Source organism: Oryzias latipes, chromosome 17 (genome assembly GCF_053564925.1).
Source record: "Oryzias latipes strain Hd-rR chromosome 17, Olatipes_Hd-rR_3.1".
Lineage (NCBI taxonomy): Eukaryota > Metazoa > Chordata > Actinopteri > Beloniformes > Adrianichthyidae > Oryzias > Oryzias latipes.
Genome location: NC_136253.1, coordinates 27,422,447 through 27,439,820, shown reverse-complemented (window position 1 = coordinate 27,439,820; position 17,374 = coordinate 27,422,447). Strand labels below are relative to the sequence as shown.

At 38.5% G+C, this 17,374-nt stretch overlaps 2 protein-coding genes across 2 annotated transcripts; one reads left to right on the top strand and one right to left on the bottom strand.

The window, feature by feature from the left end:
• Nucleotides 1-19: 19 nt before the first annotated feature.
• capn10 (calpain 10) lies at nt 20-6,398 on the bottom strand. The gene is made up of 13 exons (XM_011486762.4): nt 6,048-6,398; nt 5,633-5,811; nt 4,340-4,471; nt 4,065-4,261; nt 3,675-3,907; nt 3,457-3,598; nt 3,008-3,174; nt 2,663-2,919; nt 2,386-2,588; nt 2,039-2,294; nt 1,773-1,963; nt 1,216-1,261; nt 20-976 (listed from the first exon to the last, which is right to left on the bottom strand). Exons 2-13 carry the CDS (start codon nt 5,774-5,776, stop codon nt 947-949), a joined length of 1,998 nt encoding a protein of 665 aa, XP_011485064.1. The 5' UTR covers nt 5,777-5,811; nt 6,048-6,398; the 3' UTR covers nt 20-946.
• Nucleotides 6,399-11,178: 4,780 nt separating this feature from the next.
• On the top strand, nt 11,179-12,299 carry ccl20a.3 (chemokine (C-C motif) ligand 20a, duplicate 3). The gene is made up of 4 exons (XM_004079325.5): nt 11,179-11,389; nt 11,498-11,603; nt 11,762-11,836; nt 11,955-12,299. Exons 1-4 carry the CDS (start codon nt 11,194-11,196, stop codon nt 11,992-11,994), a joined length of 417 nt encoding a protein of 138 aa, XP_004079373.3. The 5' UTR covers nt 11,179-11,193; the 3' UTR covers nt 11,995-12,299.
• Nucleotides 12,300-17,374: the final 5,075 nt, after the last annotated feature.

Here is a 17,374-nt window from a genome sequence, read left to right as displayed (position 1 = left end):
GAGGGTAAAATGATCCAACTTGTGTTTTAACATTTATTTATTGCACCGTACCTAATAACATGCATCATAAATACAAAACGGACAACAAAAAAACAAACATAACATAGTACCATTTTGATCAGTTGATCACTTTCAGCCCCAGTGACTGAGCAGAAACTCAGACATGGCTACCATAAGGCACACATCACTGCACATGCTCAGCCTCAATAGAGAGAACTGGCGGCTTCATCAGATGATCTGCCTCTCTCTGATGTGCCGCACTCCCCTTTTCATCCCTTCGCTTGTCACTCGTTCTCTCGGCATCTTCAAACGCTGGCTCTGTTCAGCTCCAAGCGGAGCTGTGGACCTAGTCTGGGAAACAGGATAGGAGCTGGAGACTATGTGTCTTTGGGTCAGCTTGACATTGGTGTTGGTTTCTGCTATGGGACTATAACAGAAGTCTGAGTTTTAAAAGCACACGAGGCGAAGGATGCACAGAAAGCTTATGGATAGTATGGCATGCTATGGCGTGGTGTGGCTCGGTTGGCTCTCCTGTTCCAGACCATCCCCTCACCCCTTGCCCTCTGGGTTTCTGTGAGGACCTTCATGAGAGGACTCTTTGTTTTGTGCCGGCAGGCGCTGCACTGAGTGAATGAGAAAGAGCAGAGGCGGCCTTCTTCAGTAGTGGCTGTTTGTTTACACCAGCCGGTCCCGTCATACTTCATTAGCAGCCCATCCCACCAACAAACTTTTCAGAATCGCTGACAAGTGCCTTGTTGCGCAGAAATGCAGAGTGTCAGCAGTGTTTCCGACTCCCTTCTCAGTCACTCATAATACATATATGCACCAACACTGACGTCATGGCTTTTGTGGCGAGGCTGGGTGACGGGACTGGGTTGTTTCATCGCTGGCCAAGAGGCACAGGGAGGCGATCTGATCTCACTGGAGCTGCATCCCATTGGCACAGCTAGCTTTGCATCACAGAGATGCGAGAGACCTGCCATTCAAACAGAAACGAAAGAAAGGGATTATTCAGTGCTGCCATCTTCTGACGGCTATAAAAATCCAAAACACAAGCAGCTTGTGTAAAATAACCGTTACATGATGTATAAATACATATATGCTTTCTTCTAAGTTGTAGATCGGTTTTAAAAATTGTGTAAAACTACCAATAATTAATAGCAGCAATAAAGATGCAGAAATTAACTTTAAATAAAAACAAATCAAAAGACCAACCTCCTGAATGGATCTCTGGAGTTTTTCTTGACTTTTCACCACCTTCCTAAAAAGAGTCAAATCAGTTTTGGAAGTTACACAATAATCCAGCTAAAATAAATGAGTGATCCCTCTATATTGAGCCTCACCCTTCATGGTCTCGCTGTTTTACAGATTTTTTTAATGCAGTTGTTTACGCTTTTTCCTTTTTACATTGCATTGTGTTCTGCGACCTGATTGGCTGTAGACCTTGTCTATCAATCTTCCCCATGCCATGTCTCCAGTACAGACTGCCTTCAGATGCAAGATTCACATAAATCTTCGACCTCTAGCAGATCTTTGTTTACATTCTATAATACTGGACTTATTTTCCGACAAAGGTTTGAATTTTAAGTGTATTCTTACCCAAGTCAACTGTGTGTAAATGTTAATAAGGTGTGTAGTAAGGAGTTTTAAAGCCATAAAACATTTATAATTGTTGTAAAACATAAAGATGAGGGACCACTTTAGTCCTAATACAGTCTATTCAATTATACTATACGATATAATTCGAAGAACTTTGAAAATTGAAGGCCAACCTGTGTACTCTGTGAGCCAAACTGAGGGTGAAGTCTGCCGAACAATCGGGTTCATAGGTGGATGGCACTAAGGTGTAATAACCAGGAGGGAGGGAACAGTCCAGACTGATGGCCTGTGTGTAACAGTGAGGGAGGCAACTGGCCACAGGATCCTCTTCCTTCAACATCTGCTCACATCCCCCTTCTGGTACCTGTGTACAGACAAACATAACTCAAATTCTTCCTTTCTGATCCACCCTGACGCACTCTTTTAATGCTAAACTGACCTTATAAACGTGGAAGCCGATAGGGAGCAGGTCGGTGTCAGGCCGGCTCTGGTGCAGTGTAATCCTTACATTGACCCCTGGTTTTACCGTCGGCTCAGCACGCACCGTAAAAGGGAAGCACGGGTTCTGCCTGTGAGAGAGGAAGTTTCTGCTTCCTCCGGCCGTACTTCCAGTCACCCACGAGCCCTGGAAGTAAGTGGTCTCCCACTCACTGTCTGTCAATAAAGGCAGTGATCGAGCTGGGGTCTTCAGGGCACTAAAGAGGAGGAGAGATCTGTTAGGTCCTGTGTGTTAGAAAAGTATCATCCATAAAAAAAAAACTTTCACTGATGATGAGAGATTCTTACGTGAAGGATGTGGAAGAGGAGGAGAACACCCGCATAAGAAAGTGGGCCTCAGCTCCTGGCTGGTAGGTGCTGGGAATAAGAAGGTAGTAACCAGGCTCTAGCAGGTCACGGAGGACCACCTCTCTGTCATGGGCATGGCAGTGAGTAGAAACACAGGGAGGTTTGTTCAACAACCGGCTCAGATTCAAATGCTTCTTTTCCACCTGAGGAAACATTCCAACATGTCTGTCTTGGACAAAATGATGCAGATGAACTTCATGTGAACGACAGAACAAACCTTCCACATGTGAAGAGCAATGGCTTGGTAGTTCTGGTATTTTGTACTCTTGCGGTCACTGAGCGGTGTTCTTGCATATTTCTCAGTGTTCCTCGTGTTTGAATGCTGCAGCAAAGACACCAGTATCTCTCCTCTTGTACACACTTTAAGCCAAAACTTAGGATTGCTGATGTAGCTGCTGCTGTTGCGACAGCCGCCAGCAGAAACGCCTTTAACCCAGCGGCCGACCTGCTGGTGATTTAATGTTAAAATATTTCCTGTCAGAAAACAGAAAAGTGACATAACGGTCAGAAAAACAAACAAACATCAAGTGCAACAAAAATAAGCAGAAAATGAGCTAATAACCTGTATAAATGCTCTTCAAATGTCCCTCTTTGTTAATGGGATATCCCACTGTGATGTCATCAAACTGGGACACAAACTCTGCCTCGTCCAACCAGAATTCACCCTCAGACACTCTGGCTTGAAGGTCTGAAGCACAAACAGGGTCCACAGAACTCCAACCAGGACCGCTGCAATGAGAAAGCATGGAAGCTGTTTTATATCCCAGTCCTATTGAGAGTAATATGCATGCATACGTAAATGTAAAGTGTAATTTCCCACACACAACATTGTGAAATGTTACCTTAGGTGACAGCTTTCAGAACTAATAAGTGCAAAACCACATGCTTCAAATAATTTAGCTTATAAAAAAAAGAGAATAAACCTTAGCGTGACTTTATTTTCTAGTTTTGATGTTTGGAATTTGTCATGTGTCAAACTGAAATGTTTGTGCGGAATTGTGCTTGATCTACCTCAGCATCCATGCTCCTCCCCAGCAGCATCTTCCCCAGGGATTCCTGATTCTAAAAAGCTGCACTTGGCTTTCCGACAGCCTCTCCACATCCAACCACTCCATCACGGTCATAGCGTGGTACTGACCCAGCTCCCCGACTCCTGACACGCATTACACAGTGTCAGCATTTGACCCAACAGTTTGCATGATCAACACAGAAACCCTTTTTCTTTTAACCTTCTGACGTGTTGTGAGTGGAGCAGGTTAGAAAGCAGTCATCCTGGACAGACTTCAAAAGTCTCAGGTTGAACCTCTTTCTCCTCTTTTGATCACAGTCCTGATCGGAAGGCGGTTCTTCATCGGAACCGTCTGCACTTCCCACGCTCCACTGCTCAGCGACAGTACCAGTCAACTCCACAAGCGCCTCCGAAACTTGCCCCGCCCACAGCTGCTCGTATGAACCATGCAGCCTGGAAAAGGTACCATGGAAAAATATGGAAATTCAAACCGCAGTAAACATGTTATCGTAAATTAACAGTGGAATGAAAGAGATATACAAATAAATGTTTGTTATGGAAGAGATGGATGATTTGATAAACAAAAAGGAAAACTCTGCGTGTTGCTAACTTGGCATAAGCTTTTTCCAACAAGGCTACCCAAAAGGCACCAGGGGCATGGCAGCAGGAGAAGCAGAGTGTGGAATTTATGCAAGGCAGCCGGTCATCAATGGTCACATCTGTCCACTGTCCCCGCTGCCAGAAGCAGAACCTAAAAGAGCCCTTGTATCTGGCGTCACCCCACTGGGGCTGGCCTGGAGGAAGCACCTGCACAGAAAACCAACAAAAAAGCAAATTTAGTAGCAGATTCCTAGTAATTCCTACATATAACAGCTGTCTGAATACCTTGTTTAAAAGGTGTTGTCTTTTGAGCAGGACGGTGCATGCACAGAGAAACCAGCAGTCTCCTAGTAGACCCTGTTTTGGGTGAGCCACATTGATGTTGGTGGGAAAGAGGGCCGGACGCTGGCAGATCTCCTGAAAGACATTATTGATATTCATTTTAACTGACTACAATAACTAAACATTCAAATCTGATTTGGCACATCCAATCACATTTTAGTTTCAAAAAGTTCATTCCACTGTTGTTTTCACACTTAAAAATATTGCAACACACTGTATGATCACATATCTTTGCAAAATTCAAAATGTTTCCACATATTGGACTGTAATGATGGCTTGTTAATATTTGCTGCCATCACACATGTGTGTTGTCCGCTGTAATGCACTTGCTTGTTTGACGTTATAGTAAAAATAAACCTGCTATACCTCAATCCAAATGGTGTTTCCCAAAAGCATTTTAATCCAGTTATCTCATTTTAAAATGATTTTTTAATGGTATTGTGTGATTTGATTAAAAACTTGCCTCAGACACATTGATCTGGTAGGATTGTAGGAATATAAATTGATTCATCATTACACCGCCTAGTTCCTAGTAATCTTTTAATTACGATTATGGATTTTTTCCTGAAATAAAAAAATAAAAACTGACGTTTTCTAAGACAGTTTCTGCAGAGCAGCAGTAGTTCATTAGAAATTTGCCTTTAAGTTGGTGGTTCCCATCTGTCTACACGTTCTCCCACTAGCTTACAGCCCCTCACAACCCCGCCCTAACATTACCAGTGCAATTTTGGAGCCATCCAGGCGTACAGTTCTGAGCCAGACCCCAGCTCGGAAGAGGTATGCAAAGACGTACATGGAACTATTTGTCTGCAAGTGAATGCATTGGAATGGAGCAGACCAGGGAGCAGTGGCTTGTTGCTACTGCATCACAGCTACAAGATTTTTTTAATCTAATCCTTCATCACAAGAACTTTAATAAACAAATACTCAGAAATGCGATTTTAAGCCTAATATTTTTATATATGCCCTCCATCATTAGAAAAAAGCCACAAGAACATGTTAAAAACACTATTTTATCGCAGTGGGTCATTAAGTTCTACCAACTTCAGCTTTAAGTGTGTTTTTTTACAATTACTACACCATAAACTCCACAATCAGTTGGAAAATCCAATGTTTGCTTTGTGAGCTTAAAGGTGACAACACCTGATAATGCATCAAAAGAAAGGACAGATTTACACAACATGAAAAATTCCATCTCTGTTGATTTTCCACCTTCCCTCACCCCGGCTGTCTCACCTGCGGGCGACGCCAGGTGATGTCTCCCTGCAGCCTGGCCATGGGCGTGGAGCTGTCACAGAAAAGGGAGGCGTCCTCACAGGGAAAGTCCTGGTCCTCAAACAGAGCTGCACATGTCCTCTCAGCTCTGCCGTCCTCTCTCATGCTGAGTCTGCAGGTGGACTTCACCCAGTCTTCATCTAAATCAAACATTTATGGAATATATTTGTGCAAATAAACTGCAGATTGATATGTGCATTCTGTATACTGACATAAGTATATGATATATACACATCATGATCATATCAGTTAATCAATGCAAACAATATGTCAGCAAATGGACCAATTATAATTGATCTGTTATAACAGGAATTAATATTTTTTTGAAAATGATATTTTCTATATTGACACAGCAACTTATGCATTTCTCTCCTACCTTATTCCCTTTTTCTAACATACTTCCGCCTGCGGCTTCATTTTTCATAAACACAAACAAAGCTAACTCCATCATGTAGCCTTTACGCTAGCTTGTTCTTCTCACAGCCCCGATGGCGGCATCGTTTCCCTTTATCTTGTCCTGATTTCTGAGCTAAAATCGTGCAGATTTTATAAAAGCACGAAACATTTCGTTATGAGTTGTATCCGTCATTTCTGCAAATAACAGCAGGCAGAGTTGCTTCGGTTGGACAGATTAGCGGCTCAGTGATAAAACAAGTGGATCTTTCCTGTGCTCACCGGCTGCTACTGCCCCCTATCGGGGGAAGTCGAAAATGCACGGTGTTCTGTCTGCGCCGCTGGAGATAGTTGAACTCAAAGCTGGGGGGTACTTCAGTTTAAAAAAAATTGAAGATGAATAAAGAAAATCTAAAAATGTTATATTATCATGTTAGGGATATATGTTTTCTTGCTTAAAAGTCTAAATTATTTATACTTGTCTGTTAGTTCACAAATAAACACCTAAGATATAAAATTTTACACAGTTCCAGAAGGTAGACTTAGACAAAAATGACAAAGTTCTGATTTCTTTTTTATTTTTCCTTTTATAAATTTTGTTTGGCCAATGCTTTAACTGTTTCTAAACCACCTAAAGTTGCAAGGCTGACAGTCACTGGTTAGGGGCCATTAGAAAATATCTTTTAACAGGGGTTACCTTGTTGAAAAAAGGTTGGGAACCATGTAGTTTGTTTACATTGTTACGATTCTTCGGTTCAGTTTTTTCAACTCCTATTAAAATGTGTTTAACAAAAAAAAAGGATAAATAAATAAAATATTATTATCATATATTCTAGGCATTTAAGCATTGAAAGAAAATGCAGCTTAGTTTGTTGGTGGAATATGTTGCTTAGGCAATTTGGTTTAAAAAAAAACTAATGCCGACCAGCCAGACCTCCCCTGGTCTGGCTGGTCGGGCTGGGTAGGATCTGGTTCCCCTTATGAACACACAGTTCACTTCATCAGCATGCATGTATCTCCATCCCCACGTGCACGTGCACACTACCACACTGCTCCCTGTCTGCTTTATCCCTCCTCCTAACCCACCAGTGTATTGATGGACAGATATTTTCCACTCATCTCCGTGTCAGAATTTCACCTTTGATGTAATATTTGCATTTCCACCAGATCTGGTATAATTGTTACACAGCTTAAAATAATAACTCATTCAGATCAGTGCTTGTATCCCCCACTTTCTCCCCCTCTCTTCCTTTTATTCTCTTCCACCCCCCTCACATTCTTCCCCTCTCCCTCCCCACACACACTGAATGTAACAAATAAATAAAAAATAATAAAGTAATAAAAAGGGGTTTAGACAAATTTACACTCTAGTTTTTTGAAGTTATATAACCTATTTTGTGATAGTAAAACCTGTCCAACACAAAACGCCTTAAGCTCTAATGTGTTTGCTCAGTTGTTGGACAAGAACAAGTTAAAATAAGAGAAAAAAAACAAAGCCTAAAGTTATATTGAAAAGGGAAAAAACAAAAGAGATAGTTTAATAGATGTGTTTCTTTTTTGAATTTTTTGTGATTTGGATGTAATAATTTCTCAAAATTAACAAAAAACTTTAATTTATTATTGTTTTGTTATGTAATTTAAAGAGTTTACTGAAAACAATTCAACACAAATAAAAAAGTATATGGCCTTGTGTAGTATGTTGTGTTGATTCATTTGTTTATTCATGGTCAGAATTCTGGTAATTCTCCACTGAAGGTTTTTTTAAGCTGCTACAGTTTTTTACTTTAGTTTACACATGTTTTTTAGCTACTTTGTTTATCTTGTTGATTCCTCATTGTCATTCTTGCTTATTATATTCTGCTTTTCCTTTGCTTATCCCCTTGTTTCATCTAATTCAGATTGCTTTTTTGAGTCTTTTAGTAAAAAAAAATATTCACAACAATATAGAAAATACTCAGTATTTATTCATTTTGAATCAATATTAACATAGTAAGAAATATTATAAATCTCAAAGAGATCAAATAAAGTTTTGCTCCACATTATCTTTGAGTCCTGATGAGCATTTCTTCTTTTGACTTCCAAGGATGCAAACAAGGTTCAGTGTTTCTTTCTGAAAAAGAAAAAAAAGGCAAAAAATTAAAGTGAAATTCCTGAAACTTTTATGGGAAAAATCCTTTTGTGAGTGCTGGAAAACAGACTCCTGTTGTATGCAAACTTGGACTTACCTTTGTAATGTTTCTACGGCTTCAATGACCCACTGCTGATTAGGGTTTGCACAGAAAACTCTTCCTTTTACCGTCAGGAAACTAACACACAAGCAGACAAGTATTTTTGACATCAACACCAAAGCGAACTAAATTTAACTTGTGTTGTGAGATAGATTGTCAGTTTCTCCTTACATTATGGCTCTGATGTTACAGTTCCCGGTGTCCTCTTGCACTCTGTAACTTTTAAGGCGTTGGACTGGGAAATGATTACCGGTACTTTGGTACCTCGTGCAGCACAACTTGGCAAGCGCTTTAAAGAAACAACAGGAGACATTTCAACATGACCCAAACATTGTAATTAGCTAAAGACACAAATTCACAAATTCCATTCAAAGTAGCTTAGAGAAGTTATATTTACCATTTTCATGTAGTGCTAACAAAAGGACCAGCATAATGAAAACACACGCAGACAGCTTTGCCATTTTCCTCTTCAGAACTTCTGCTCTGGATTCTCAAATGAAATGCACGGATAAAAGCATTGCTTAAATACTTTGTGAGATGGAAATACCAAAGCCATAATAAATTTAGGTCAGATGGAATGTATGACACAATCTGTACTTTACCCACGTTGGGGGAAGAAAGTCCCTATTCCTTACCTATGACCAGAGATTCTTCTCTGTTTTATTTGCAAATCCTCCATAAAGTTCATTTTTCTAATCCTTTGTTGTCACATGAACAGTACAGGTGAGATGATGCTATTTTTGTGTTGTTGTCTCAAAGATCCAACTAGACTATGCATTACAGGAATGAACCCAAAAGAAGGAGGAAACGATAATAAGAAAATGCTCCTCATACAACACAAAGAAACCCGGGGTGTTAAAAGCTTCTTTTTGAATTTGCACAATTGTTTTGTCTCACTGAGAGGAAGTCAGGCTTCCAGGTTGGAAGGTAAACGTCTTTAACCCTTTAACTACCCAACCAAGAGGAAATAAATTTAAAAAAAATGTTTTAATGTATTGGGTGGGTGGGGGGTGATAAACACAAGGAATAGTTTTGATAATATGTTTTCTCTACCATTTGGTTGAGCAGGCTGTTCAATGGTTAAGGAAATGTGTCTGTTACATTTTTGAGATGTTTTGGACTTTTGGCAGATTCAGAGAACAAATGCTTGAGTCTGTGGTTTTTCCAGGGGCTGAACAGAAAGTATCAGATGATTGAAAACTTGATCTAGTTTTTCCTACCTGTCATTAGTCCAGCATTTCCTTGTTGTTTTGATAGCTGACATTGTAATGTTAACAGGCCGTGGGATTTTTTTCTGTTAGTTTCTCAGACCGATGTTTGTCACTTCCAGCCATCACTGCTGCTCTTTCTTGGTCGATTAACTCCTTTATATGCACGGCTGCTCCGTTTTATTCATCCATTGCCAGATTCTTGTGTCTTCATGCCTGGTATAGAGGTATTTTCTGGCTGCGTTGTAGTTCATTTTACTTTGGTTGTTTAATAGAATATGTATTTCTTCCACGGTTTCTGCTTTTAGTTTTTCTCAAACCACACAAGTCATCGCTAAGTTGCTTGCAAAGCGTCTAAAGTTCAGACAGAAGAGATGGTCACAGGCACTGCACTTCACAGCAAAGCAATAAAACGTCAAAATAATCCTCAGAATTTTTGGTTTGGCTCAAAAAATAGGTGTGGTGTAGTGGCGGCTGTAGACACAATGCATTCTATTTTAAAATACCCAGATTAAGAATCTAGCATAATATTTATTGTTTTTTATTACACTGTGACACAGCAGGATTTTTATCTCAACTCAAATCGACATTGAGATCTGACTTGGAGCAATGTCCTGAAGCCATAACAAAAGCCCCCCAGAGATAAAATCTGAATATTATGTTTCAAATGTGAGGTGGGTTTGGTGGAAAGTTAATGACATACTTTAAAAAGTATCATGACCTCTTTCAGTACTCGCATTGTGCTTGCTTTACTTGCGATGCACGGTTCTTCAGTGTTGAGCAGAATTTCCTCTGACCTAGAAAAGAACACCATATGTGCAGCCTTACTCATAAGTTGATGCACGGACGTCTTTTCATCTTGATATACCTTTTCCACTTCTGAGTGTCACATACCCCTCAATTTAAAGCATTTGATAATTAGATCTACAGTAAGGACCACAAGACAAGCCACACCTCATAACTTCCTGTCTTGTTCTGGTTCAACTGGTCTTGAAATAAAAAGCTATGATGGGAATACCAAATGTGAAACCCAAGACTGTTAATCCTTACAAAAGCTTCTTAAATTGCTGCCCTTTTGTCTGTTACATAAATGTGTAGTCAGATTTTTTGCCCACTAGTGTTAAGGAGTACAGTACAATAAATAGTTTAGATGCAGAATTTAAATAACCCTTATTAGTTTTATTGTAATTCAGAAACCATCCTTTACCTGGTCAACCTTTATCTGCAATTTTGGGAAATAGATTTTCTTAGAAATTACTTCAAAAGTTACAAGTTTTTATATTTTTTTCATTTCAAAAGTTGCATTAATATTAATGGAAATGTTTTCTGTGCTTAAAAAGTTTGTTGGTTTTTAGATATTTTTGTGCATCAGCATAAGTAAAATGTTGTTTTGCATCTTGCTTCGGCGCAGGACAAAAACCTTTCACACGTTGAAAGCGGCCTGCTTGCTGGAAAAAAACTATGCAAGTTCAGTGTTACGTTCCATTTCCCTGATCTGATGCTTTCAAGCCACCCGGAAATTTGGTCCCTGATGCAATCAGTACTCAAACGAGAAATCCAACAAATCCAGTTTAGCAAGGTGAAGGACAGTACTATGACTGTGGGTGTGAGAGTGTGGTTATCACCCCCCCCCCCCCCCCCAATCCTCCATTAAAATAGTTGAGGAAAAATGCGTGGGTGGGTTAACAGTAAGATGGGGCCCTTTCTTTGTGGGCCGTTCTATATAAGCAGGGTGGGATCAGTAGTTCATCATCACAGCCTCACAGACTTCACCAGAGGAAAGAAGAGAAAGGAGCTACTAACCAAGGAAATCATGGTATCAGTCAAAGTGGCCTTTATAGTGATCGCTTTCCTTGCTGTTTGCATTGAGCAAACAGATGCAGCTATGGGTATGTACTTTGTTCTTTGCTCATCTTTAGATCTAATTTTACTTGTCTACGCATATGGATTTAGCAGATACATGCATGACACTCAAATAACTGTGTTTCTCCTCACAGGCTTTCGGTGCTGTCGCACATACATGAAAGGCAGATTACCTTTTGCAATCATCAAGGGGTACTCAGTGCAGACCATTACAGAGCTGTGTCCCATCAATGCCATCATGTAAGCACCCAAATGCATCATTTTGCTTTTCTCCAGATCCTTACAAGATTAACTGATATATTTTCATGTTTTTTTGGATGGTTTTACTTTTGTAAAAGTCCAAATCTTTACAAGATTAACTGATATATTTTTGTGTTTCCTTTTTTTTATAAATGCAGTTTTCACACAAGGAAGGGAAAAACGTGCGCCAATCCTGCACTAAACTGGGTGATGGAGTATGTTGAGCGCCTAAGGTGAGATACATGTTTATTATTCTTTTAATTTTAAGCAAAAATGTTATACAAAAATATATTCATATTTTGTTAGAAAATTGCCTGAAAAAAGACTAATTTCAAATAAATTTCATTGCAGGAAATTAGCGCAGAAGGTTCACAATGAGTCCAGGAAGTAGAGTTGACCCATGATTGCCTGGCTCATTGAAGGAGAAGCGGCAGAGGCAGCTTAAGTGGCTGGACCCTTATTTGAGCTTTGCTTGTCATTCAGTTACGCAGAGGGTTTGACTACTTTGAAAGTCAGCGCACCCCAGCTTGTAAACCCTGCACAAAAACGAAAAGCTAATGCTATGCATTGTACATACAGGCTCACTTGTCAGAGCTCCTTATTTTATATACATATATTTTTGTAATGTTCGATGGACATAAAAATTCTGCTTTAAAAACTCATTTTTAAGAAAAGAAAAATGTTTGTATAAATAAATCTGACTTCTGACTATTGCATTTTTCTTTCATAGCATCACATGAGCAAACTGAAACATGACACATTTTGTTGGTAAATTCCACAAATATAAGTCATGCAACTGTTTAACCTGACTTCCTCGTCAACCTTCACCCAGTGAGAAACTTCCAGTAATTACCTGCATTCCTCATGATAACAATCAGGAAGTTATTGTTGGATGTGTTTTTTTTGTTATAAAGGAATAGAATAAAAATATTTTTCTGTTTAGATAAGTAAACCTGTATGTTAATGGTAATATAAAGGAGATGCGGTAAACTCACGTGGAACCTGCAGATGGAGCCACTTCCAGACACTTTTCCCAGACAATTTCCAGTCAGTATACAATGTCCTTTGAGCGCTGGACCTCACCAAGGCTCAGTCTGTATTTATACAACGTGAAACTTAAAAGCTGCTGCAAATCCAGAAAGATCTGGAAAAAAATGGTGCTTTCTTAATAAAGATGATGCTAAATTCTTAACACGGTTTAGGGACCATAAGACGAAAATCAGTCAATTTAAGCAGTTAAATAAAGTTGAGCAAGGTGTGTCAGCTGCACCAAACCCCACTTTAAGCATTTGGTTTAGTTTGGTGGGCTGAAAAAAATATGTATGTATGTATTGTTATTATGAGGTATTAATGCAGCTTTTGTTTTGATCCCAATGATCAAAAACTGGATTTAACAGCAGTGAAGTATGGGCTTACACGTTGAGGCAAAATACAGTAACGGACATTTTGAAAATTGGAGACAACTTCTTTCTTAAGTTGGTCCAATTTGAGCATTTTTCTGCCAATTTAATATTTGTATTTGAATTTAGGAGTACAACGTGGTTCAATTTAGAGGTGAGAAAGCATGTTGCTGCATGTGGACTACGCGGCTTGCACAGCAACATGCCGTTCGGATCCAACCAACCGTTTCACAATGAAAGTCTTTGTGCCTTCAGTCATTCCGAAAGTGTGCTGGCACAGGACTTCATCGTATTACAAACATTGTTTTTAATTTATTGCTTTTTAAATGTTCCTAAATTTATTTAGCTTTCTAACTTTAAAACAAGGGAAGCTCAAATCTATCTAAAAGTTCTAATGGTTTAGTAGTTTAATGGTAGTTCCCAAGTTGATATTTTATTGAGCTACCAGTCAAAATTGTATCTTATCTCACATAGAAATCTGGATGAGGATCACAAGGACATTTCCTTCTGTCAAGCTCGGAGCCATCCTGGATAAACAGGATGGAGACATACGAGCCAAAGAAAGAGCTTGTTTTCCACATTCACACAGCAAAATTAACCTGAGAAGCACTTTCATGTGAAGTGTCTTGCTCAAGGACCCCATTATAGACTGGCTACCAATTACAAGTACTGAAGCACCAATTACAGCTTACTGCTCCACTTTGTGGACTGAAACCTTTAACATCACATATACAAACCACAACATTTCTGCAGCTGTGAAAGGTTTTAACATACCATAATGCTTGTCAGCAAAAACTGCCTCACAAGGTGTGCGGTGACTGAACGTTTGACCCTGTTTAGCAACATTTTATATTTTTGGTCATGCAGCAAAACTGTGAGATCAAGCACAGGTGCAAATGTGCCTCAGGGTAGCTTGAAATAAAAACAAAAAAAGTCAAGCAACTCCTAAAATTTTTGACATTTCTGTATGTAAATGCAGAACAACCTGAAAAGAACGATGCAAGAACTGATCAATTCACATTTTAATGGCAGAGGAAAGGGATAGAGCAAAAGATTGTCCTGTGTTTGCAACATTTGCAACTCCTCCACTCTAGAAAATAAGATAAATTAATGTTTTTTAACTTCTGCACACAGCATAAAAATTGTAAAAGTGAGTCTTTTTACATCTCATGCCCACCATCAAATACACAAGTCAAATACAAAACCTATTTTTTTCTGCATAAAAAGCAATTACAATTGTAAATCCCTCTTCATACAATCAATCCACAAAACACATATTTCCTAAATTAAGGGCAATTAATTTTTTTGATTTAGTTGATCTTAGTAGTGGAATTTTTATGTTTAAAGTTAAAAAACAATGTGTACCTGCCAAAATACTGAGTTTGTTCGAAACAAAAGTTAATAATTATGATTTTCGAGGTAAAGATATGTTTAAAAAAAAGTGGTCAGAACTAATGCATTAAGGAATAGTATTTTTGTTCAGGGGGTCAACATGTGGAATTTATTATCAGACGAACTGAAAAATGCAAAATCCATACTTCACTTTAAGAAAATGTATAAAGTTAAAATGTTTCAAAAATACCTTCTGGACTGAGAGACTCTGGTGGTTGTGAGGTCATTATGAGAAGTGTTTGTTTTTTTTTTTGTTTTTTTTTGTTTTTTTCCTCTTCTTTTTTCTTTTTCTGATTTAAGGTTCTAACAATTTGTGGGTAGATGTGATGTTTGTATTCAGGGTTGGGGAAATAAGCCTTGGCTTCACCCAACACCTTTTTCGGTTAATTTTGTTCAATGTTTCTGTTATTTTTTTTTTTTTCAATGTTTCTGTTGACATTGATCAGTGTCAATGTTTATGTTGATGTTTTTAAGTTTGTTTGTTTAACATAACCGAAATAAATGTTTCTCCCATCTCCCATCATTGTTGTAATCACAGTATTGAGAAAAATTACATAGGGCGAGAAACATTGTAATAGACAGATAGATATACTCACATAAATGATTAATTCATACAAGATTAATTCACAGATCTCTGTAATCAAAGCTTGTTTTTTTATGTTTTAAGGTTTTTTCGTAATAAACATAAATAAAATAAATCTAAATAAACATTCCAAATCTTACTGATGTTAATATGTTTGTGTTTTACATATTGCAGAGTAAAAAATATTATTATAATTTTTCTGATGCATAATTCTTTAAAAAACAGAATAATACATATACTTTTAGTTTTTCAGAATAACAAACATAGTTAACCCTCAGAATTTATGTTGACTTTCAAGTCAGTGCTGTTTCCTCATGTTCCCCCTAATCTGGCATGCCTTTATACAATTTTGCCAAGAAAAGCTTCTTCTTCTTCTTCTTCAGCAGTTCACATAAAATGAACTGAAACGCTGACTGCCTTCTCTGTGGGTTAGAGAGAGCAGCAGCTTAAGGCTGAGTGAAAATACAGCTTATTTCTTGCTAATTTGCTAGGACACCCTCCTCAAAGGAAACGTCTTTTTTTTAAAATTCAAACTGGACTGCAAAACTGCTGCGAGTTGAAGTTAAACTGTGATGACAAGTGTGTCTAAATTTAAATTGTGCACAGTATTTCTAAAGATTTCAATAAGAATGACAAACTCATAAAAGTGCTATGGATCGCAGTAGTTTAGTAACATTCTGATATGTCGCTTAAAATAAACTCAGATGGGGTTGCAATGAACAAAAATGTTGCAGCGGAATCCCAGAATAACTGTTAAATGAAAGACTACCTACTTTTCTGGGTTCCTTTGTGTGATTTTCACTCCAATTAAACACTTGAAGCTGGGTCGACTCAACACTAGAGGGTGGCATAAATCAACCGTTGCATGTGTTGGGGATCTCTCATCTTTTGTTTATGTGCTGAGGGTTCACATCAAGAGTGAAAGAATGGACAGTTTAAATGGAATGATACATAAACCAACACATTTACTGTCAATTTAATGTCAAATTCTGGATTTTAAGACGTGCAAAAGCAAACTTAAGATGCCAATTTTCATTAAAAAAATAATTGAATCAGCATCTTGCTTGTTCTTAGACTCGAGTGTGGGTTTTTTATATGACAATCTTTTATCAAAGCTGAATCTTCAGGGCCCATTCACACCCTTTTGGTGATTACTATCTGCATTTCCACACTCATTTCCTCACTTTGAACACTCATGCAGCAGGCTTCAAGAGTGGTTTTAGTGCCTTTGATCTGGAACTATTTATACTCTGTTTGAGAGACGACTTCAAGCAAAACAAAACAAAAAAAATCCCATTTTTTTAAAAATTCTTCAATAGATATCCAATTCCCCGCTGTCAGCTGTATCCATCGGCGGAACCAACAGAGCTGAACAAACTGGACATTTTCTTCCCTCCCATGAATCCATGACGGTCCGAAGCAACGCTTGGAGCCGCTGTTACATCACGTTCACTCTTCTGCACCAGTTCACAAAGTGCTTTTTTATGAATAATACAGAGATTTGGGAGAGGGGGACTTTAACATGGGGTTTGGCAAAAAAAAATATATATATATATATATATATATATATATATATTGTATTAGAGGGAAAAGGGTTGGGGACCATGAGGAAATGGAAGCAAATTTTTAAGTGAGTTATCACAAAATGACACCAAGCAACCAGGAAAGACACTAAAACTGTTATTTTGAGGGAAGTTTATTAGGTTTATCACATATCAATGTTTTTGTTAGTATTACACATATAAAACAGCAGCACAGAATTAGAGTTGTTACTAAAAGGTACAATGAAAAATGACAGCAATGTGGCCGGTCGCACACAGTGAAGACAGACAAGGTTATAGGCTGCTTTTTCCCATGAGAGTGCACGCTTTAGCATAGAAGGAAAATAACATATTGCTCCCTGACATCAGCAGACAGGTCCTTTATCACAGCACACATGAACACACAGGTCAGACAAGAAACCAGACGTGCTCTCAAGAACATCAGACACAGAGAATGACACATCCTCACTCGAAAGGTGGATATAAATGTACTTGTTTAATACATTTAAACCTATTTTGGACCAAGTTGCTACCCAAAAGAACAGGAAATACACTCCAAACCAGATAATAATATTTCTGGTGCTGTAATCTCTCAAGCTTGTTTGTCTTTTTGTCTTCCTTTATGCCAATCCATCTTTTCTGCCAGCACAGACACACAGTTAACTGAGCACGGTATATAATTAGATAAACAAAAAAGAGAGGGATGAAAAGTCTAAAGGAGAATAGACTCCAAATGATTACACATTCACTCTGCTTCCTTCCCCCTTGCTGAACACATAACCATCAATTAGAGGAGAGGAGGAAGAGGACAAGCGAGCAGCCAGAAGCCTTTTCGTGTCGACCTCGCTCTTCCTC

Coding starts and splice junctions, on each gene's coding strand:
- capn10 (XM_011486762.4), bottom strand. CDS start 5,776: ATGAGAGAGGACGGCAGAGCTGAGAGGACATGTGCAGCTCTGTTTGAG. Junction 4,472..5,632: donor TCACCTGGCGTCGCCCGCAG/GTGAGACAGCCG, acceptor AATGTCTTTCAG/GAGATCTGCCAGCGTCCGGC. Junction 2,920..3,007: donor TTTGAAGAGCATTTATACAG/GTTATTAGCTCA, acceptor GTTTTCTGACAG/GAAATATTTTAACATTAAAT.
- ccl20a.3 (XM_004079325.5), top strand. CDS start 11,194: ATGGGGCCCTTTCTTTGTGGGCCGTTCTATATAAGCAGGGTGGGATCA. Junction 11,390..11,497: donor GCAAACAGATGCAGCTATGG/GTATGTACTTTG, acceptor TTCTCCTCACAG/GCTTTCGGTGCTGTCGCACA. Junction 11,604..11,761: donor TGTCCCATCAATGCCATCAT/GTAAGCACCCAA, acceptor TTATAAATGCAG/TTTTCACACAAGGAAGGGAA.